The sequence below is a fragment of the Lissotriton helveticus genome, chromosome 8 (genome assembly GCF_964261635.1).
Source record: "Lissotriton helveticus chromosome 8, aLisHel1.1, whole genome shotgun sequence".
NCBI classification, from domain to species: domain Eukaryota; kingdom Metazoa; phylum Chordata; class Amphibia; order Caudata; family Salamandridae; genus Lissotriton; species Lissotriton helveticus.
Genome location: NC_136069.1, coordinates 230537826 through 230561477, shown reverse-complemented (window position 1 = coordinate 230561477; position 23652 = coordinate 230537826). Strand labels below are relative to the sequence as shown.

The following is a 23652-nucleotide window of genomic DNA, read 5'->3' as shown; positions in this document are numbered from 1 at the left end:
GATTTCGCCATCTTCAGACAAGACAGACCAATTGGTCGCGGTGGGGGAGTTGCACTTATCGTAAAAAAGTCCCTCCCAAGTCACACGTTTGACCTGGGCATACACAAGGGAGGAGAGAGTATCGGATTCTCGATCAAGCTTAATGCCTCTACCTCTTTCTCGGGGGGCTTAATATACCGCCCACCAGGCAACGCCACCCCCTTCATAGACTCCCTGGGTGACATCTTAGGGCCTCTCATGTTACGCTATCCCCATTTTACTCTGATGGGAGACATGAACCTACAATTGGAGTCGCCCGATGACCCATACGCCATCTGCTTTCAACACACCCTGAATATCTTCGGCCTCAAACAATTGGTGACTGCTTGATGGCATATGCTCCAATCTAGGCACTTTGACCACATCTGCACCCATCTCCCTAATCTGGACTGATCACAGCTTTATTCCCTTTGAAATCCACCAACGAGAAAAAACACCCCCAATAAAAAAGCGATCTTTACCAACTTTCGCAGTAAATTGGAAAAAGGTTACTGATTGCATTAAGGTGGACTCCCAGCTATTGGCGCAGGCTCCAAAGCTGGTGGGGAATGCGTCCGTAGACTCACGCAACTTTCATGACTGGATGGATCAAATCATCCTAGAAAACTCAAACCCTAAAAGTGGCCATGCCCAGTCCTCTAGAAGGAAACTGAGTGCACCGTGGTATACACAGGCATTAACAGAGAGCCACCTGCTTTGCAGAATAAAAGAAATGAAATGGAGGAAAACATGCGATGAGGCTTCTAAAATCATCTATATCCACCAGAGAAAATTATATCTCTCAAGCATAAAAACCGCCAAGAAAGACTACTATATCAAAGTCATTAATAACGCCCATCAGAAGCAAAGTAAGGTCTTCTCGATTGTAAAATCATTCACCCACCCCAAGGCCCTCCAACCCGAAATTCCCCCATCGGAAACTTTATGCAACCAAATTGCAGACTTCTTCGAGGAAAAGATCACAATCATCGAGGAGGATTTCCTTCCCCCCCAGCTACTTTGATCTTTGAACCACTTAATCAGGACGTTAACACCCAACAAACTCTGGGCCGTTTTCAACCTGTCTCTCTCCAACAGACGCGAAAAGCCATCTTGGCCTGTAAATCCGGGGCTCCTACGGACTCATGTCCTCCCCGTATATTACATCATTTAATTGACGCAGTCAACCCCAACATCAATGCGATCGTAAACGCGTCTCTAAACACAGGGGAAGTTCCAAATGAATGGAAAAAAGCCATCGTGAAGCCCCTGATGAAGAAACCCAACAAAGCAACAACGGATTTGTCGAACATGCGCCCAATATCACTCCTGCCAGTGTTGGGGAAAATCACGGAACAGATGGTGTACCATGAGCTAAAAGTCTTTGTGGAAGAACACAACATCCTCCACACACAACAGTCAGGCTTTCGTCCCAGACATTCCACCAAAACCGCCTTGATCGAACTCACTGACTCCATCAAGTTCCTACAGGATGAGGGCACGAAAGCTGTCCTTATCCTGCTTGATCTAACGGCAGCGTTCGACACCATCTCTCATTTCATCCCGATTGAAAGGATGAGAGAGATTGGCGTGACAGATACAGCGTTGGCTTGGATCAAATCCTTCCTGACTAATAGGTCTCAATCTGTATCTTTGGGTCCCTATCTATCCAGCGAGAAAACCATCTCATCCAGCGTGCCGCAGGGGTCCATTCTAAGCCCATTGCTTTTTAACATCTATATGGCACCCCTCCTTGCTGTGATAGTCGCATGGGATCCTAGTCACGTCATACGCGGACGACACCCAATTAGTCGTCTCGATTGACAAAAATTGTACGAACGCAGAACAGAGGTTTCAGAATTGCCTTAAGGAGGTGTTCCAATGGTTAAAGAAGAACCATCTGAAATGCAACAGCGGGAAAACGGAAATCCTCCCACTAGGCAAAGACCATCTCTTCTGCCCTTAAGACTGGTGGCCAAAGGACTCAACGGCCCCACCTAGCACAGAGACCTCCGCGCGAAACCTGGGAGTTCAATTTGATGCGGCCCTCTCTTTCGATGAGCATGTCAGAATCACAGCTGGTCGTTGCTTCGGCCTCATCAAATCCCTGAAGAAATTCTTTGACTTTCTTCCCATTGCAGCCAGGAAATCTGTCGTGGTCGCTCTAATACTCTCACGACTTGACTACTGCAATGGGTTAATGGCGGGAATAAAAAGGGCCACTCTGAAGAAATTGCAGAGTGTTCAACACGCTGCGGCAAGACTAGTCCTAAAATTACCCAGAAAATCCTCAGCCTCCGCAGCACTAAATATTCTTCATTGGCTGCCACTGCATAAGAGGATTCTCTATAAACTCTTACTTATAGTTTTTGAAACCTTGAAAAACACAGGACCAAAGTACCTTGCCAAGCGTCTTGTGCATTACGACCCAATGCGCTGCCTTAGATCTTCTAGCGGTAACCTCACCAAAATCCCGAGGTATAAATATAAAACTAGGGGAAGAAAAACTTTCACAGTCTTGGCATCAAGGGCATGGAACAACTTGCCACTAAACCTAAGACTTATCGATTCCGAGAGTATATTCAGGAAACACCTCAAAACTTGGATTTATCAGCAATCTGACAGTTTTGTGATGGCAGCTATCTAGATGTTCCACCATCCCTTATACAAACATTTAGCGCCAAGATGCTCCTTCCGGAGCGATAGGTTGCGCTCTATAAATACCCACAAAATAAATACCCACAAAATAAAATAGACTTGTGAAACAGTTGTAATTTCAAGATGAGACATCACATATAGCAAATGGGGATCACAGATAGCAAATGTGGTGTGGCGGCAGAGGGTGACTTCTAGTCAAATGTTTATACCCGACTAGTTTCCTTATAAATGTAGGGGATAGAAGATGATTTTGGTGTTAAATACATTTTCTCAGTTTCTCACATTATCTTTGGGGAAGTATGAGATTGCTGTCTCCACACCTAATGATTACATTCTGCACAGAGAATGCTCATCAAAACATTAAGGTCTCTTTTATGCATTTGCCCGTTAGTAGAGTTTTTCTTAAGCCACAGGAGATTTTCCTTTATATAATGCTTCCCACGCTTCATTGCACCTTTTTGTTATGGAAGTACACAGGGGGTATATTTCACCTAGTCGGGCCTTGGCTTTTATGTCCTTTCCACCCGGCATTAGCCTTTTGATTTCATTTAGGTCCCCACCATGCTGCCACGGCTCCTGCATGTGTATTTCTGTTTGGATCGGAAATCGCAAGTGCTGGTTTCAGGGGGCTTTCATTACTTCAGCTCTTTACACAGTTGATTTGATGCGGGTGAAGTTTTTTTTTTTTTTTTCAACTGCAGGCATAGAAGAACAGTTATTAAGGCTGTGAAAACCTAATACAGCTGCCAAAATGTTGTACATTACATGCTGAGAACAGTGAAAAGGGATCTGTTGCTTACCATTGTTAACTCGAATCTCTTTTCAAAATATTGTTTTACATTAACACTACTGCTTTCCTGCGTCAGAGTATCATCGAAACCGGGTCGTTTTCATTGCCAGAACTAAGTATGCGCATTATCAAGAATATTTGAATAGGATATTGCTGCATCTGAAAGACACTTACTATTATAGTATCATTGAAAACACTAAGAATAGTGTTCTCACTGCGAAGCACCTATGGAATTAGAGTACATTTGGACTGGGAGTACCGTATAACCTTTAGAGCAAGCAATTCTTCCAATTACTTTCCATTTGTCAACAAGTGGACACTTTGTGAATCTGACTACACCTTATCTTATAATACACAAACCATTTAGTGGTCTCCCTCCCTACTTCATTTCTGTATGTTTGTTTTATGTGGCTCTATATCACTTTATTATGCTTTGCATTTTGCTTTTTTTCTTTTAAACTCTCAGATACAGAACTTCAAAGTGGTAGTTGGGTAAACCTCCGGTGCCACCAGAGCTAACCGTAGTGTTTCCCCAGTAGTAGCACAGCCTTGAGGGTTCTCTCAGGTAGGTAACCCAGTGAGTGGATAATGTGTTTATGCCTTGATGTCTGCTTGTGTAATTTTTTAACTGAGTGTGTACTATCTCTTTATTTAGGACTATTCCTGGGAAGATCATGGCTTCTCCCTGGTTAATAGGCTTTATTCGGACATTGGACACCTCCTGGATGACAAGTTTAGGACAGTCTACAATCTAACTTACAATACCATGGCTACTCATGAAGATGTAGACACAACTATGTTAAGAAGAGCACTTTTTAACTATGTTCACTGTATGTTTGGAATTAGGTAAGTTCCTACATATAGACTTTTTCATATGTTACATCTTTAGCATATGTGATAAGGAGTATTGTTTACACGCTATATTGGTGGAATTTAAAATGTAGCATTCATTTGTAAATATTAATTTTAAGAATACATAATTATTTTGGTCATTCCGTCTATAATTGCTGAGAGCGGATCATTAACTTCCAGACCCGTCTTGCAATTGCCATTCGCACTTTAAATTTTTTTTAATCCTAATTCACTGGTGAATGATAACGAAACATACACCTACCACTTACAATCATCAAAAATCCTCTACAGGGTGCAATTACTTATAAAACTGGTACTCTCCAAAAGGGATGCGTTTTAACGAATGAGATGATTGGTCATTTTGAGCACTTTTAATCAAGTTAATTTCTGTGGTTTTGCAATAGATTTTCAAGTGCACTTTTATATATAAATCTCAATATCTAAAGGGAATTGATTACTTGCTACATGTTGAGGTAAATTCTGCTTTGTATAAATTGAATTAATATAACTGAGTTAGTCTTGCAGCATTGTATCCGTTTTGTTCCAGCTAATTCTAACATCATATGTATGTGTTGCCCAAAGAACAATTGATTTGATGTATTCATTCTGGTGTCCTCACCAGACCACCCCTTGTCATGCCAACTTACGAATAGATTGAAAAGGAGGAAGCAAACCTAGTGCTCTTTTCGCCACCTTAAAGCATGTGTGTACATATTGCTTTTTCATGCTTAAAAATATTACTTGGTGTAAAGTTTATAATATCATCTGGAACCGAAGAAACTAGTTTGAAGGCTGTTTGAAAATAAATAATATAATAGCAGCCGCGCGTAATCATTTTTAATTGACATGCACAAACTGCGCATTTTTCGTACAAGTGTGAAAAGATTGGCAGGTTGGATCCCAGCTACATTGTTAAATCCTCAGTGTCATGATGCAGGAGACACGTATGAGCACCAGTGGATGCATATCTCAATCTGTGTGCCATTACTATTTTTTCTGTATCCTATTTACTACGACTCATATACGAATGCTTTGGGACATGCATGTCTGGACTGTTTTGTTCCTCCTGATTGAGGAGTCCTTCATTTGTCCTTTGTTTCAGATTTTTCAGTTACCTAATAATACAGTGTCTGTAAGCCTTGGGAATAGGTGGTGTTGTACCTAGTTAATAGCTACTTAATTTGACAACCCCTGACGAATGGAAGGATGATTTGGTCTTGCCAGGACTCAAACATGGGTTCTGAAGATCATTGCGTAGGTCAGCAACAAATATTCAGTTCAGATCATGATCTAATCGTTAATAGCATCTTCGCCGTGGCTTAGCTTTTGTTCCTGAAAAAACAACTATTATAGAAGGGTCAAGGGGACAATCTTTACCGACCTCTCAAGTCCACACCCCCAGCTGAATCATATGTAACAACAACAGAAGAACTTGGAGGTCTGTTAAGGTGAAGGAGAAGTGACCACGAGAAGATGACACACACCACTGTCACGACTAACGGTGAGGGACCATCAGTAATGAAAAAGTCCTATCAGCCCACCCATATGGCGGAACCTCGTCATCTAGGACCTTATCAGCAGGTTCTCATATGGCCAAGCTCACAAGTACTTGCTTGGTACCAATTGATCCTGTGCTGAAGGAAGATGAGTCCTCACTGAGAGTGGTACTGATAGGGTGCAGTGCTCAAAACAAAAGTGTGTGATTAAAATGGCGGTCAAGGTAGATTTTTTTTTTTTTATTGGTATCTCCCTGGACGTCAGGTTAAAAAAGATGTGATGACAGTGTGAGAATATCACTGTACAGTAAGCATCTATGAACTAGGCCAACATGTTTCTGCCACTCAAGTAATATTTTACAGGCATTCGTCAGGGCCAGACTGAAAACAAATTGCTACTGCAACATCTACTATTTTCAATGTGAAAACGAAAATCTAAGAAAACCTTGTGACATGGTTAGGATAAGTTTAATCAAGTGGCTGGATCAGCCACCCTACCGTATCCTGGTGGTGAACCATGCAGAGAACAATCCTTTCCTGTGAACATTAAAAGGAAATCTTGTAACAATTAAAGACAACTCCTTATCAACAATGTGAAAAACAAATTCTCGTGGTATTCAAGCACTTCATAGGACCGCTAAATTCTTACCGGCCAAATGGTAATTTACGCAAAGTCATAATCAGATAATATGTATTTTAAAGCATTAAAGAGAAAAGAGAACTCACCCAGCGTTGTGTGGGAAGTAAGCCTCACCTCACCCGGCAACGGCTCGGATAGAGAGGCCCCGCTCTGTAGGACATATGGAGGAAGACAGGTTCATAGATTGATAGCTGTCAGGCTCTACATATGTGATAATATATTCATAAAGAATCATAAAACTTGGTTTCTCAATCAGGCCCCCGGTCCAAATAATGCGAAGGCGTGAACTAATAGGGTCACCCTCGACTGGGACTTATCTAGGCTTCTGTTATTTGGTATCTAGATTAACTATGCTGATTAATGGCAAGATGTAAATAATAAAAGTATAATGGCATAAATAAAGAAAGATTGGTGTAGGCCATCTAAATTGTTGCCAGGTAGAAAACCAACAAGGACGGCAGGGGCAAGCTGCGCTAGAAGCCCTCTTTCTTTGACTATTTTTCATGCAGTATAAATATAATCTGCAAATAGCTGTTTAAACCTTGTGCGGGATGAAAGTGTCTCGAACAGGCAAACGCAAGGATGGACCAAGCATCGAATAAAGACCATGGGTTGTGGTGTCCTTACCTGTCCGTCGGTACCTCCGGAAGTGACCTGAACCGAAGGGGAGGCGCCGACGGACAGGAAATGATGCGTTTTTATACCAGCGCTGATAGGTAATCATCTTGCTTAATTAACCTCACCTACGGTTAAAAAGGGGGCGCGGCCGTAGGGCGTGTGCATCAAAAAAGCGCATGACGCGCGAAAAGAGTGTCAGACTCGCGTCTGCGCATTAAAACAAGGGTTAGTCCCCTCGTTTCCGGGTTACTACCAACGCCATGCTTCGCGCAAGCGTGAGCGTGTAGTGGAAAAGAGAATATCTAAATAAGTGTATACTCTTGGCGCATGCGTATTCGCCAAGGAGCAGCTCTTCGCAACGTTGACCAATACCTGCAACAAACTGTGCGTGTGCGCAAATAAAACCAGAATCGGCTATGCAATTGCAGTTAAATCTAAGCCCCGTGTTTGCCCATTGTCTGCATATGCAAGCAGACCTATTGCGATATAGGTAAGTCTTTATAGACAGACACGGAAAATAAACGTTTTAATCAAAACTTCGTTCTGTGGCTGGATTACTACATTGTGTAAGAACGGTGCTCTGGTGGTATGTGAGCTTAGTATAGCTAATCTATAAACAGATCTTGACTGAATTACATTGAGGCAGCTAAGAATGACTTATATGGAGAGATATATAAGCAGATAATAAAAGTCATTACATTAGACGGCTGTTAATAAATTGTCAGCACAAAGTTTATAATGAACATCAATCAACTTCTAGTTGGACAAGGAAATGGTTTCTAGAGATTATCTTGTGTGTGAAGTACCTCTCCACTAGTCTAGTACTGAGTGAATCTTACTCAGATGGAAGACAGTAATGGTCTCCATGGCAATAGACCGGTGATGTGGACAGAATTATGGCACATGGTGTAGTTGTCTCATAAGGACAAGCTCCCACTATGAGTGTAGGATAAAAACTATCCCAACGGTGTGACTAGAGTAGTATGATTCATAGTGACACCCAAGGTATATTGCTCTGGTGGAGGACGTGATCTTGTTCAAATTGGTACATGTATAGGTTGGCTAGGCTGGGGGCAAACACACTGCCCATCGAGGTCCCCGAGACCTGCAGGTTGTCCTTGAACGACCATTTATTCCACCACATGTGACAGATGTGTCGCATTTTCTATTCTTCAGAGAGCAGCGCTGGATTTACAAACTTAAGACGGACGTCCTGGGTTTGAACGACAATATACCTTGGGTGTCACTATGAATCATACTACTCTAGTCACACCGTTGGGATAGTTTTTATCCTACACTCATAGTGGGAGCTTGTCCTTATGAGACAACTACACCATGTGCCATAATTCTGTCCACATCACCGGTCTATTGCCATGGAGACCATTACTGTCTTCCATCTGAGTAAGATTCACTCCGTACTAGTCTAGTGGAGAGGTACTTCACACACAAGATAATCTCTAGAAACCATTTCCTTGTCCAACTAGAAGTTGATTGATGTTCATTATAAACTTTGTGCTGACAATTTATTAACAGCCGTCTAATGTAATGACTTTTATTATCTGCTTATATATCTCTCCATACAAGTCATTCTTAGCTGCCTCAATGTAATTCAGTCAAGATCTGTTTATAGATTAGATATACTAAGCTCACATACCACCAGAGCACCGTTCTTACACAATGTAATAATCCAGCCACAGAACGAAGTTTTGATTAAAACGTTTATTTTCCGTGTCTGTCTATAAAGACTTACCTATATCGCAATAGGTCTGCTTGCATATGCAGACAATGGGCAAACACGGGGCTTAGATTTAACTGCAATTGCATAGCCGATTCTGGTTTTATTTGCGCACACGCACAGTTTGTTGCAGGTATTGGTCAACGTTGCGAAGAGCTGCTCCTTGGCGAATACGCATGCGCCAAGAGTATACACTTATTTAGATATTCTCTTTTCCACTACACGCTCACGCTTGCGCGAAGCATGGCGTTGGTAGTAACCCGGAAACGAGGGGACTAACCCTTGTTTTAATGCGCAGACGCGAGTCTGACACTCTTTTCGCGCGTCATGCGCTTTTTTGATGCACACGCCCTACGGCCGCGCCCCCTTTTTAACCGTAGGTGAGGTTAATTAAGCAAGATGATTACCTATCAGCGCTGGTATAAAAACGCATCATTTCCTGTCTGTCGGCGCCTCCCCTTCGGTTCAGGTCACTTCCGGAGGTACCGACGGACAGGTAAGGACACCACAACCCATGGTCTTTATTCGATTGTTGGTACTTCCTTGCGTTTGCCTGTTCGGGACACTTTCATCCCGCACAAGGTTTAAACAGCTATTTGCAGATTATATTTATACTGCATGAAAAATAGTCAAAGAAAGAGGGCTTCTAGCGCAGCTTGCCCCTGCCGTCCTTGTTGGTTTTCTACCTGGCTACAATTTAGATGGCCTACACCAATCTTTCTTTATTTATGCCATTATACTTTTATTATTTACATCTTGCCATTAATCAGCATAGTTAATCTAGATACCAAATAACAGAAGCCTAGATAAGTCCCAGTCGAGGGTGACCCTATTAGTTCACGCCTTCGCATTATTTGGACCGGGGGCCTTGATTGAAAAACCAAGTTTTATGATTCTTTATGAATATATTATCACATATGTAGAGCCTGACAGCTATCAATCTATGAACCTGTCTTCCTCCATATGTCCTACAGAGCGGGGCCTCTCTATCCGAGCCGTTGCCGGGTGAGGTGAGGCTTACTTCCCACACAACGCTGGGTGAGTTCTCTTTTCTCTTCAATGCTTTAAAATACAGATTTTCTGATTATGACTTTGCGTAAATTACCATTTGGCCGGTAAGAATTTAGCGGTCCTATGAAGTGCTTGAATACCACGAGAATTTGTTTTTCACATTGTTGATAATGAGTTGTCTTTAATTGTTACAAGATTTCCTTTTAATGTTCACAGGAAAGGATTGTTCTCTGCATGGTTCACCACCAGGATACGGTAGGGTGGCTGATCCAGCCACTTGATTAAACTTATCCTAACCATGTCACAAGGTTTTCTTAGATTTTCGTTTTCACATTGAAAATAGTAGATGTTGCAGTAGCAATTTGTTTTCAGTCTGGCCCTGACGAATGCCTGTAAAATATTACTTGAGTGGCAGAAACATGTTGGCCTAGTTCATAGATGCTTACTGTACAGTGATATTCTCACACTGTCATCACATCTTTTTTAACCTGACGTCCAGGGAGATACCAATAAAAAAAAAAAAATCTACCTTGACCGCCATTTTAATCACACACTTTTGTTTTGAGCACTGCACCCTATCAGTACCACTCTCAGTGAGGACTCATCTTCCTTCAGCACAGGATCAATTGGTACCAAGCAAGTACTTGTGAGCTTGGCCATATGAGAACCTGCTGATAAGGTCCTAGATGACGAGGTTCCGCCATATGGGTGGGCTGATAGGACTTTTTCATTACTGATGGTCCCTCACCGTTAGTCGTGACAGTGGTGTGTGTCATCTTCTCGTGGTCACTTCTCCTTCACCCTAACAGACCTCCAAGTTCTTCTGTTGTTGTTACATTAGCTTTTGTTCCACCTCCATTACATGACCTTTTCTTTTTAAGGTGACACCATTGCCTCCTATTTTCTAACTTGTTGAAGACATTCCATTATATTAGTAAAAGAAACTTTATTTCCTTATCTTCAATCAGTGACTACACAGAAATAACCAGTTATGTGGAAGGAACGGCACTCTTCAGGTGGCAATATTGTTCAATGGGAAATCTGTCCGTCATACATACTATGTGTGGGTTTATAGGGTTACCATCTTTTGAATTTATGTAACCTGCTTGTTCTGTTAGTGAAACAATTGTATGTACTATGTCCTATAGTTGCTGGCATCTTAGGGTTGTAGATTTTCTTTTCAGTGTTGTTCCTTCCTGTAGTATAGTTAAGCACATTCCTTTTGAGTTCGTATACATTAGCTGTTTGTGATTTGTTTTGTCAAATTACTTAGCTACACCTCTCTATTTTTCTGTTTATTTCATGCTCTTGGTGTGCATACAGTAGTTTATTGGCCTTTTATTTATTCGTTTCGTTATACAATTTGTTCTAAATAAGCTGCACAAGAGGTTAGCTCCTCCACAATAAAAGCAGCTAAAATATAACCTACAACTAAAGATGAGAACTAGAAGGGCACCATGACCAGTTTTAGAATTGACCGAAAGCAGACTGTTCTCCACTCCGTAGGGCAAAAACAAAAATGTTGATGTTCAAAGTTAAAAGGGGAATAAGAGCACACAATGTGAAATGGCATGAGAGCACGTTATTTTCCCACATTTACAGATCTGGTATCTGGTTTAGAAAACAGACATTGGCTGGGTAGGCTCAAGGACTATGTTCTGTGATTGTTTAATGTTTCTCCTTATATAAATAGTTCCTTATTTCTTGATGTTATGAGGGTGATGTGTTGTAATGGAACCTCACTTATCTGAAATGCTTGAAGGTATGAGTGGAACTGTTGCCTAGTGTCTGCTATTATAGTGGTTCTTTTGGAAGGTAACAGTTTGTTGAAAGTCAAGCCAGTGTGAAGATATAAAATGACAAAGGAAAAATACGTTTTATTTATTATATAAAAGATTGTTTTCAAGTTTGCAATATAATTTTTCTTTTTTTTAAACTCTTTATTAAGAGAGCTCAAGAGACCACAGTACAAAAACTGTTTCAGCAATACATCATGGAGTGAACACAGTGGGTCAATAACAATATGTTCATGAGGGCTGAAGGAGAAAATTAGACCTCCAACAAGCACCTATTCACCCACTCCCCACCCTCTGTACTTTCTCCAGGGCGCCCACACTTTCTCCCATTTTTGGGCACATCCCCTACTCTTATACACTGTTTCTTCGGCTCGCTGGCACCAGTAAAGATCACGTTTCCATTCCTCCAGCTGTGGGGGGTTCAGGTGCTCCCCACCCCCGGGTGGTGATCCGCTTTGCTATGCCCGCTGCCAGGGCCAATCATATTCCCACATATCTGGACCAATCAGGTTCACCTCTGATCATTAGTAAAAGCCACTTCGGCTCTAAAGGGACAGTCTCTCCCACCACTCTGGTCATTGTGCCCGTTACTTTCCGCCAGAACTGAGCTTTCTGGGCATTCCCATAGAATATGCAAGAAAGTACCCTCCCGCTGACAACCCCTGACTCACAGTGCTGTGGGGATTCTACCCCATTTGTATAGATGAGTGCGAGGATAATAAGTACGGTGTAGAATTTTGAGCTGTACTGGAATTAGGAGAGCCCGCTCAGGTGGCAGGAGCTTTTCTGTTCATACGGCACACGCCTGGAACTCCCTCCCACTCTCACTACGCTCTGAACCAAACCTGCTCAGGTTTCGGAAACATCTTAAAACTTATCTATTTCCAGAATAATTCCAGATCTGTTCTGCTCCACACAGGTAGTTTCTTCTGATTCTCTATAAGCGCTGGGATGCCTCTGGGTAACCGTGCGCGGTACAAAATTCGTTAATAATAATAATAATCTAGAGCATATTGCGACCTCTCTAGGGCTCTGAATTGGCTCCTGGCACTCCTCATCGTCTGTGCTACCAAGATCCTTGACCCAGGCCTCCTGGAGAGTAATCGGGGGAGGGGGGGTCTGGCACATTATTCACCAGTTTGCGGTATATTGTAGAGGTCGGTTTCTTGGAGATGGGTCAAGCAGCAGCCTGTCTTCTAGCGGGGAGTATTCCAGAATCTAGACCCCCTGTGTAGGTGCGTAGAGCATGTGTGAGTCTTATGTGATGATATCTCTGAGACTGGTGTAGGCTGTATTCTTTCTGGAGAGCCTCAAACGTGAGGGGGAGTCCCTTTCCATACATCTCCCAAGTATTCAATACCAATCATTTTCCACCCTTTAAAACCCGTCATCGCGGCCACCTCCCGCAGTGGATCACCCACCCACAACGGGGTCTTACTGGTCAATTTCCCCGCCCAGCCCATGAGTTTATTGGCTTCTCTCCAGCACTGTAGTACCACTTAAGTGTGTTCAGGCCACTCCGATCTCTGAGAGTACAAGAGGGGCTCACAATTCCCCTGTGGCATGGCAGCTTTATCAACCCTGTAGGCCAGCTCCTCCTCTCCTACATATATCAATTAATTTATGACCTGGAGTTGCGAGGCCCAATAATACAGCCTGATGTCTGGAATGGCCAAGCCCCCAACGTATACCCCCTTTTGCAATTTGTGAAGAACGATTCTTGGAGAGGCATCCTCCCATAACAGTGTCCGAACTGCCTGTGCTATATGTTTGAAATGGTTGGGGGGAATTGATAGGGGGTGTTCTGGAGAATATAAATAAGCCTCGGTAACGTTGTCATTTTAAAAAGAGACGCCCTACCCATGAGGGAGAGCGGGAAGGTGCGCCAATGACTGACGTCTGCACTTAGGCAACTAAGTTTGCAACATAATTGAAATGTTATATGATACAACATACCCATTACAGATGTTAGTGCAGCATCCTAACACACCGACATATGTTTAAATGAAAAAAAGGTTGACTCCTATGTTTTTTTCTTGAGATTCAGTACAGACATAAATTACTAACTAGGAGACCATTTCAATATTGTGGGATACATCTGGAGAAAGGTCACAAGTGAATCGTGTAATGCTTACTTCCAGATGACTGGACGGGTTAGGGAATCCAGATTATATTGATCTCAAATACAAGGCAAGAAGCCTTTAACAAGATCCTAACATCCAGACAAGCTGCAATCCATTATGGCATACGGAAGACCACACATCCTGTTTTCCACAGTAATCCACGCTGAAGCATGTAGAATTGCACTGATGGTGTAAGGTTATAGGGATTTAAGGACATTTAGCAGTGCAGTACCTGAGTGTTTTCAGAGTTTACCATATGTTTATATCTTGATTGAAAAAGAACGTAAGATTTAATACACCAAAGGAGAACCTGATTGTTTGTTTGAAACTAATAACAATTTGTTGGCAGATTTGTTTTATGCATATGCATTATCTTTGGCAGAGACAGGAATACAATATGAAAAATAAAGCAGCAGGTTTGAAATCCAGTGATATCTCAGGTTGAAATGACTGAATTTGGATGATGGAATAATTGATTGACTGGCGAAATAAATTACGTGTTTGTTGTATTTACTTCATATACCATACTTCATATACCATTATTTCAGATAGTTCATGTGTGTTCTACATGTTGAATAGATTTACCCATGGCTTTTGAAAGTTGGTTTGATGGAATTTGGAGAGATTGGGTTTGGCCTCAATCTCCACTATGATACTGTTTGAATTAAATTCTTTGCAATCAATTATAAGGCTGAAGCTTTCCATTGAGGTGCTCTTTTAAGTTTTTATTGAAAACATATCAAAAGAGAACATCAAAGTATCAAGTGTAAAACATCAGAAATACATTGCAAAGGATGTCAATAGTAGCATATAGGCATGAAATCACAAGTGAGGTGAACATTTATGGTAGGAATAAAAAGTAGAAACAGGCTCAAGAATTAATGTCTACCACAATACCAAGATTAAATCGACCAAAATAAAGATAATAGTCACAAAACCAGAACATTCAAGGAGGCTGAGCAACTTCTTGCATACTAGAGACTGGAGCAAAAGTTTTTTTAGCTCGATTATCTAAAAATTGGGTGATGGGAGACCATAATTGTATTTTTGTTTTACAACAGAGATAGGAAATACAAAAGTTGTATCAAACCTGTGATTATGACATACAGAGTACCACCAAGCTAAGTATTAAAGTTTGGCAGCATCTTTCCTGTTTTTGTTATCTGTTGAAAGGCAGCTGCTAATGACAAGTCACTGATATGCAGTTGTGTTTTGTGCTCATCCATCCAGTGGAAAGGCTTCCCAGAAAAATATTTGCAAAACATAGGGGCATGTTAAAACCAAAAATAATATTAATTTTTGACTGGACTTGTTTCCAAAAATGCAAGACCTGTGGACACGAAAAAAGTAAGTGTTGTAAATCTGCCTGTGGAAGTGAACATGACAAACAATCATCAGGAATATCAGGATGCTTTTTGTGAAAGGAAACCGGTGTTAATAGGAGTCTATTATACATTTTTTTAAAAGAGTTTGTGTGGCGCTAGCCGCTCTGGATGACTTCCTATTTTCGTCCAAATCTTATCCCAAACAGGAATGGGCCAATGTATACACAGGTCCGCCTCCCAAGAAAGTTCAGTGTTTGTTTGGACTCTTGCCATGGAAGGGATTAGTAAACAAGTGTAAAGAGTGGAAGTACTCTTAATTCATTGAAGTACTCTTAATTCTTCTTAGGGTGCAAGAGCCAGTCACATATACACAACTGTCAGCCTGGAGTGTTAACACAGCGTTGTGTGTCCTCCTGGTCCCTCATGCCAGACGGTGGAAGAGAAACCTACAGTGATGCTTGCAGGTCTTGTAGCTCCCTATCCAGGGAAGTCTCTCAGCTAAGGTGCGGCTATTCCTTCCGTCCACTCAGACCAGCACTTGCGGATGGTCCTCTCCATTCTGTAGATGGATTGCTCATTTAGCCATCAGCAAGGGTGTACCTTGTTATAAAGAGATTTCTTTCTTCAGTATCAGGGATCATCATTCAGACAGTCACACAACACCACTGCCGCCCATTACAATAACAGACTTAGCAGTGTGCGCCCCTGGGCCCGTGACAAAATGCACAACAATGGGAAATGGCCCACTGAACTGGGTCCTCAACACAAGGGGGGACACTCTCAGTTGTCTCTTGCTGAAGGACCATGAGTAGGAGATACACCTGGATGGGACGGAGGCAGTCTTCTCCAGATTGTTGTGTCCATTTGTGGTGTCCATTTGTGGATCTCTCTGATGCAGCCCAGTGCAGGAATTTGCTTCAGTTTTGCGCTTTTCACCTCCTCTGAACAGTTCCCTGGGGATGCCTCCAGATTCAGCTGGTCTCCGGGCTTGCTGCACGTGTTTCCACTGATGCTGCTTATGTTGATGTACTTCATAAGGTCTAGGAGGATCAAACAAATTATCCTGATTGCTCTTGATAGGACACAGAAAATCTGCTAAGCATAATTTCCTTGCATTCAGCCTCCTCTTTTTGTTCCTCACAGAGCGTACTTGCTCTTGCAGCAGGATGATCAGGCCTCAATCCCATTTCCCACATGCTGAGGCTGAATGAATAGGATAGAGTGGTGCCAGCCAGAGTTCTTTTGTGGGCGCCTGAAATACATTTGTGCAATTATGTGCATCAGAAGGTTTGGTTCCCTTTAATTCAACCATTCCAGTCGCCCTGAATTAAGGCCCTCTCTTACAGAGGCTGGGGGTGGCTATAGTCCTAGATTACTTTGCTGATCTGTTATCTTTCATGTGTCTCATTGACCATGTTGGAAGATGGTCAAGTTGATGACCATCTCATTAGAATAGCGCTGAGCGGGTGGCACTGCTTACCCCAGAAGCATGCCAATCCAGCTAGGTGGAACATGTTGTGAGGAGTAATTTTATGTGCTGCTGCATGGCAATTCCGGCACCCACCAATTAGTCATGAAAATGAACAAGGGACTAAATTGCTTGAGTCACCATAAAGTAAACTCTCAACCATTGTGAACGTTGTGAAATGCATCTCACCTGGCACTTATCATTCTTCATAAAACACAGTGGGCCACGTTCATTGAAGCACAAAGCAAGCACTATGGTAAATTGCCAGATGTTTGTGTGGCTGTAAACCCAAATTGCAGTGTGGTACTTTGGGAGTTTTAGTATATTGTACCCGATTGCCATTAGCATGCCCCTCCTCCCCCCCAAACCCTGCTCCCTGTTTTCAATCAATCAATCAATCAATCAATCAATCAAGACATTTATAGAGCGCACTACTCACCCGTGGGGTCTCAAGGCGCTTTTCCTCCTTAGGAAAGGCTAAGTGATCTTTAGTAAACGTAATCATCAGCTGTCTGGCTAGTTGTAAAGAACAAGCGAGAAGAGGTTCTAATTAAGATGGTATAAGACGTCCTAATTCAGGTCATTAGCCCCTTCGGAAGTCCTGACGAGAGCTGCAGTCCCCTTTGGCCTCACTGGTGCCCTTCTATAGGGTAGCTATTGACTCTTTACATCACACCACTCTGTGTGCCCAAGTTTGTACCCTTCCCCCTTCTGGAGGCCCTTACCTGCTGCAGTCCAAAGTGTGGATTGAGCCTGTCAGTCTCCTAGGAGATTCTGAACAGGAGAAGCAGCTTCCCAGCCCCCACCCCCAGGCCAGCAGACCATTGGTTATTCAGCTACCAGGCAAGTCTGAGCCCTCCTCTCACATCTGAGGCCTTGCTGGGTGCACCCCAAATCATTCTTCTCCATCTTGTGAGTTGCAGCCTACCTGTGCCCCAGATTGCTCTGAGAGGAGTCAAGGAAGTGGTAATTAGACAGACTAGTGCTGTCTCTACCCAAGACCAAAAGTTGTTTAAAAAACGATTTTCTCTTTCTGTTTTTACTGTCTTTGCCTTTGGTTGTTACAGTTAGAAATGGTAGTTTTAGCCTGCCTGTAATTGCATATTTGATCACCTGTGTTGTGTTTTAAACTTGTTGTTTTCCCTGCTCATGATTGCCTCCATTTAGCGTGTTGAATTGTGGGATTTGCAGTACAACCTCTGTAGTTTGTCCCTCTTATTCCTTGGTGACAATTCTGTTTTCCCTCCAAATTTCTCCTTTGCTCTGTGCTAAGACCTGTATGTTAAAACAGTGCACTCCCAGCCACCATTTTGTCTTCACAAGTCAGTGAAAGCAGCCCCACTGTTTCCCCCCGCCCTCGCTTACCCGCTCCCCGCAACAGCGATTTTGTACATCAGAGGGTGCTTCTGTGAGCTGTTTAAACTGTGTTTACTAGGGCCTGTGCACTTCGTTTTTTGGCCAGCAGAGGGAGTAACGTTTTATTCAAACAATATTGTTAGATTTCAAGTTAGTGAGGCCCTTACCTGCTGCAGTCCAAAGTGTGGATTGAGCCTGTCTGTCTCCTAGGAGATTCTGAACAGGAGAAGCAGTTTCCAACTCCCTGGCTAGCAAACCTTGTCTGAGGTCGCTGGGACCTTATATGGTCTGCTAGTGGTTGGTACATGTCTACACTGATTGGTGGTTGTATCTGATGTTTCTATTGGATTAAGGTTAATATCCTCATTGGTTGGGTATTTGAGGGTTCTGATTGGTTTCTGGGTCTGTGATTCAATCATTGTAGGGTTGGGACTAGGGCTAGGGTTAGGATTTCTATTGGAAGTAGGGACTAGGGCTTCCTATGTTATTGGTTGTTGGGAGTAGGGTGAGACTAGGGCTAGGGTTAGACCTTTAATTGAAAGTAGCGATTAGGGCTTCTGATGTGATTGGTTGCTGGACTAGTTGTGGGACTTAGAGTAGGGTTAGGCTTTCTATTGGAAGTAGGGACTAGGGCTACCTGTGCCATTGGTTGCATGCACTTGTTTTGGGACTACTGGTAGGGCTAGGGCCTTTATTGGATGTAGAGATCAGGGTTTTTGAACTGATTAGGTGCTTGGAATAGGGCTAAGATTGACTGTAAGGCCCTGGTCTCCTATTAGTTCTAGATTTTAGGGCAAGTGTTGCGATTGGATAGTGTTAGGGCTAGGGTTCACATTGGCTGAAGGGGTCACCTGATTACTAGGGCTATACAAAAGGCCAGGGTTAGGGCATCTCAGCCCGGGCGTCGAGGCTAAGGGCAGAGAGGACAAGGGCTGCTGCCTGTTTGAGCCTGTTAAGGGCAGAGAGGATAAGGGCTGCTGCCTGTTTGAGCCTGTTCGAGACTGGTCAGGACTAGGGCCAGAAATGCTGCCCTTTTTCTCTTTTAGCAATACCCAGCCCACACAATCCACATCCACAAACAGAGCAACACACTCACACCAAATGTACACCACGCACCACACTATGCACAGAATAATGTACCAGCCAAACCACATCTACACCCCTACTATCCCAACTACCACACATATCCACTATCACTTACAAACAGTACACAACTCTATCCTATACCACTAACCAATACACTCATCACTAGCACAACGCCAATCAACACCATACATAACTACATTCCATTCAGACACACTCTCCCTGCTGTAATTACTCCTAACAGACCACCTTTTATCACTAACAAATATATAATCATCCTTCCATCAGTTGTCCAACAAACACCCTCCTTTCCCTTCTACCCTAATAACACTAACGCACAACACACAGACTGCACACCACCACACTTTGTAACTCTTGCAACAAACCAGTGTAAGATAAACACTCACCTCCACTTCATTCCCTCCTACACACAACTTATACTCTACTCATAAACACATCACCACCCCCTCTACGTCACAGACTCCTCTCACAAACAATACTACACAACCAAATCCATTGCATGAAACATATACATCAGCATCCTTTTTCACTACTCCTCAAAAGCAAAACATATCACACACACCAGCACAACAAGATCTTCAAAGCGCAACACCTCATAATACTTACCATCACAAAATACAAACATATACCCACCTTTCAAACCCCACAAAGGAACAAACTCCCATGCCAAGCTTCACTCTTCCACCACGCCTAACACAGATACAGCAATACAGCACCTCTCTTCCAACCGCCTCTCATCCATTGGACAATTTAGAACATTATTACATGACCCACATGCTGCACCACCTCCCCTGACTCATACACCTTCCGCCTTAAACACACGCAAAAAATATAAGCAACATGCCACACCTCACAACTTTGCTTCCCCATGTCTACTTCACAACGTTACACCACAAAAGCAGCACAGCACACCAACTCACTCTCAAGTACTATCTCCAACACATACACATGCAGACCCATCAAAATGCCTTCTTAGCATGCTGGATGAGGAACACGATACAGAACAGCTGCACGATTGCTATCCTAATACAGCTAATACCAGCACTAAAAACACACCTGCTACAAACCCACGCAATAATGATCACCCTTCTACCAAACAAAGTCCCACTATCACCAAAGACCACTCACTAAACTGTCTAATAATAAATGCCCGATCCCTCTCTAAAAACAAGCATCACATCTACAACCTTCTCACCGATGCAAAACCAGACATACTATTCATAACCAAATCATGGTTGGGAGAAGATATGGCTCCAGTCCTGCATAATGCCAATCCCCTAGGCTATCAAATAATCACCCAAAATCGTATAGCAAAGAAGGAGGTGGTCTAGCTGTTGTATTCAGGCAAACAATACATATCACTTAAATTGACAACATCTCCATAAAGAATTGTGAGGCTCTTCTAACAAGATGGAATCCTACGCCGTCTTCCTCCTGTAACTTCCTGCTCCTTTACAGACCTCCACCTAGCAAGGCAACATTCCCAGACGCACTTATAGACACAGTTTCAAACCTGATAACATTGCACTCCAACCTATGCGTTCTGGGTGACCTTACCTTTGGTTTGATAAACCCAATATGACTCATCCAAAACTATAATCACCGGCCTAGACGCATTGAACCTGCATCAGATTATCCACAGTCCGACACACACCGCTGGACATATCCTAGATGTCCTTTTTGCTAATACTTAACTAGTTACCTCTCAAACTATAACTCCAGTCACATGGTCAGACCACCACTTGCTTGCCTTCCAACATAAAATAACGCTAAGCGACTCACCTAAAACTACCTTACATCTATCGGCTGTGGAACAAACTCAATTTGGAACACTTGGAAACACAACTAACATCCAGTACGAATCTGGAAACCATAAATTCTGTTCGAAATCTATATGAGTGGCTACAGGAAGCTTTTGACATCCTGATACCACTCAAAACCCCAAGACAGAACAAAAGAAAAAAAGCGCCTTGGAGAAACATAGAAATAAAAGACATAAAACAACAAATTAGAAAGCGGCAACGTACCTGGCTCAAAACAAACGCCAAACAAGACAAACTTCATCTACAGTGAATTAACAGATTATACAAGTCTGCTATCAAAAAAGCTAAGAAAAGGTACTATTCAGACAGAATTCAAAACGCTAAATGTGCAAATAAAGAATTCTATAAAATACTCAATGAATTTCGCAAACTAAACTGCCTAGAAGGAACTCTCCTGTTACTCAAGATTTCACAGACAAAGTGGCAAATCATTACACGGACAAAACAGAAACAAAGCACCGGCACTAACCCTTGTACAAAACAACAATCCAAGAATGCTCTAATCAAGCCTCTCCGTTCCTTCCAACACATCTCACACGATGAATTTATGGACCTTGTCAAAGCAAGCAGGCCTGCCGGCAGCCCTTCTGACCCCTGTCCGCCACAAACTTTCAAGACAATTCTTTTAACAACCTCTGCTGCCACTCCAATAAGAAGAATCATCAAAGATTCCTTAACTACTGGAATATTTCCAGAAGAACTAAAAAAAAAGTCATACATACGCCCTTTACTGAAGAAAACAAACTTGAACCTGCTGAACCCTGACAACTACATACCTATTACAAATGGACCGTTCCTGGGCAAACTGATAGAAAGAGCAGCGTTCACCCAGGTGTCAATTCATTGAAAAGAATGACATACTTTCAGACTTCCAAACAGGATTCCGTCTGGGAAGAGGCACTGAATCTGCCCTCCTTGCCATCTGGGATGACCTAAAGAATACAGTTGACCACAACAGGGTTGCTGCGCCACTCCTCTTGGACCTCTCAGCTGCCTTCGACACGGTTGACCATGACACTCTGAAACAAAGACTCTATGAAGCCGGCATAGAGAGAACTGCTCTAGACTGGATCGCGTCCTACCTTTGAAACAGAACTAATGTCATCCGTGCCCCACCTTTCTCGTCCAAACCGTACTCCACAAAAGCAGGGGTCCCTCAAGGTTCTATCATCTCGCCCATGCTTTTCAACTTCTACCTGAAGTCATTACCAGTGCTGATCAATAAATTTCACCTTACGTGCTGTAACTACGCAGATGACACGCAAATACTCCTGCAACTGTAATGCCCCAAAGACATTGGAAAATCGCCAATTTTCAGCTGTCTCAGAGCCGTGGATCAGTGGATGACCTGGAGCCATCTCAAATTGAATGCTTCAAAAACTGAAATACTCCCGTGTGGCGTTTGGAAACATTACAACCCGCTTGCCGCATGGCCTGATGAACTGGGATCACTGCTTAAAGTATTGAAGGAAGTAAGAAAGCTCTGAATGACCATGGACTCCAAGCTGTTGATGAATGCCCAAGTGGATAAACTAGCAAGATCAAGCTTTGCTACTATAAAAACGCTGCAACGAATTTTCCCTCATTTGGGATTTCCACACAAGGTCCAAGATGCCATCTCCCTTGTTCTGTCCAAACTCGATTACGCCAATAGCCTCTACCATGGATCACCTTTAACGACCATGAAAAGACTACAACGGATTCAGAACTCTGCTGCCAGACTACTCTTGCATATCAAACCGCGAGACCACTTCTCCCCTGCCTTGAAAGCCCTGCATAGGTTACCGGTTGCCAGAAGATCCACGTTCAAGCTGCTTTGTATCACCCACAAAGCAATACATGGAATGGGACCACTCTTCGTCAGGAATAAAATCACCAAACACATTCAACAAAGAAACCTCCGCTCTAAAGGAGCATCTCGCCTCAAAATACCACCATACAAGAAAAAAACCATGGGTGGCACATCCTTCTCTGTTCAAGCAGCCAAACTATGGAACTCTTTACCCGCCAACATAAGGTCCACCAACAACCACCTTATCTTCAGAAAACTACTCAAGATTTGGCTCTTCCGCACATAAGCACCATGCGCAAACAGAAATTTACAGCATATCCCTCTGTTTACGAGCATTTTTTTTCACTATAGATATGTACCTATCTTTGCGCGTTACTTTGTATAAACATGTAAAATAATTATGTTGAGAGAAAAAATACTAAATAAATAAAAATCATCTTTGGTCTACATGTACATACTTCCATTGCGCATCTATGTACCTTCCATGTACTTGGATCTGTGTGTCTGTTACTTTTCTCCTGAAAAAGCATATCCAATGCACTACCCTATTTCTCATCCTGTGCCTCTATCAATATCTTTAATCTACATATACTTACCTCCTTTATGTATGTATAAACTTTCAATGTAATCATGGATCTATATATTTATCACTTTCTTCTAATTTAGCATTTCCAATGCACTACACTATTTCTCAGCCTATACGTTGCTCAATATATCTTCTAGCCCAACCTTCTGACTCATCTCAAACTTCTTCTACTACTCCTTCCAATGCACTACCCTATCTCTCATCCTATACATCTATCAATATATCCTTTACATCCACTCTCTCATTTATCCCAAACCCCATACCACTACTATGATTGCCAAAATAACACTCTTTCTAGACTCTCTCGTACTCTACCCCTCCTTGCATCATCTGACACCTCTTTTACTATACCGATCCCCTAAAACAAACCTTTCTAAACTCTTCCCTCTGAGTCCTTCACTCCAAAACTCCTTTTTACTCACCCAAAAGCCTCCTCCTACTGCTAAGACCTAAAAAAAAAA

At 42.6% G+C, this 23652-nt stretch overlaps 1 protein-coding gene across 1 annotated transcript in view; it reads left to right on the top strand.

The window, feature by feature from the left end:
* The window catches only part of SESN3 (sestrin 3), a 318970-nt gene that overhangs the window by 280843 nt on the left and 14475 nt on the right, over positions 1 to 23652 (top strand). The window contains exon 8 of the mRNA XM_078656979.1: positions 4122 to 4312. Coding sequence (XP_078513105.1) covers positions 4122 to 4312 — 191 coding nt within the window. The remainder of the gene's footprint in view (positions 1 to 4121; positions 4313 to 23652) is intronic.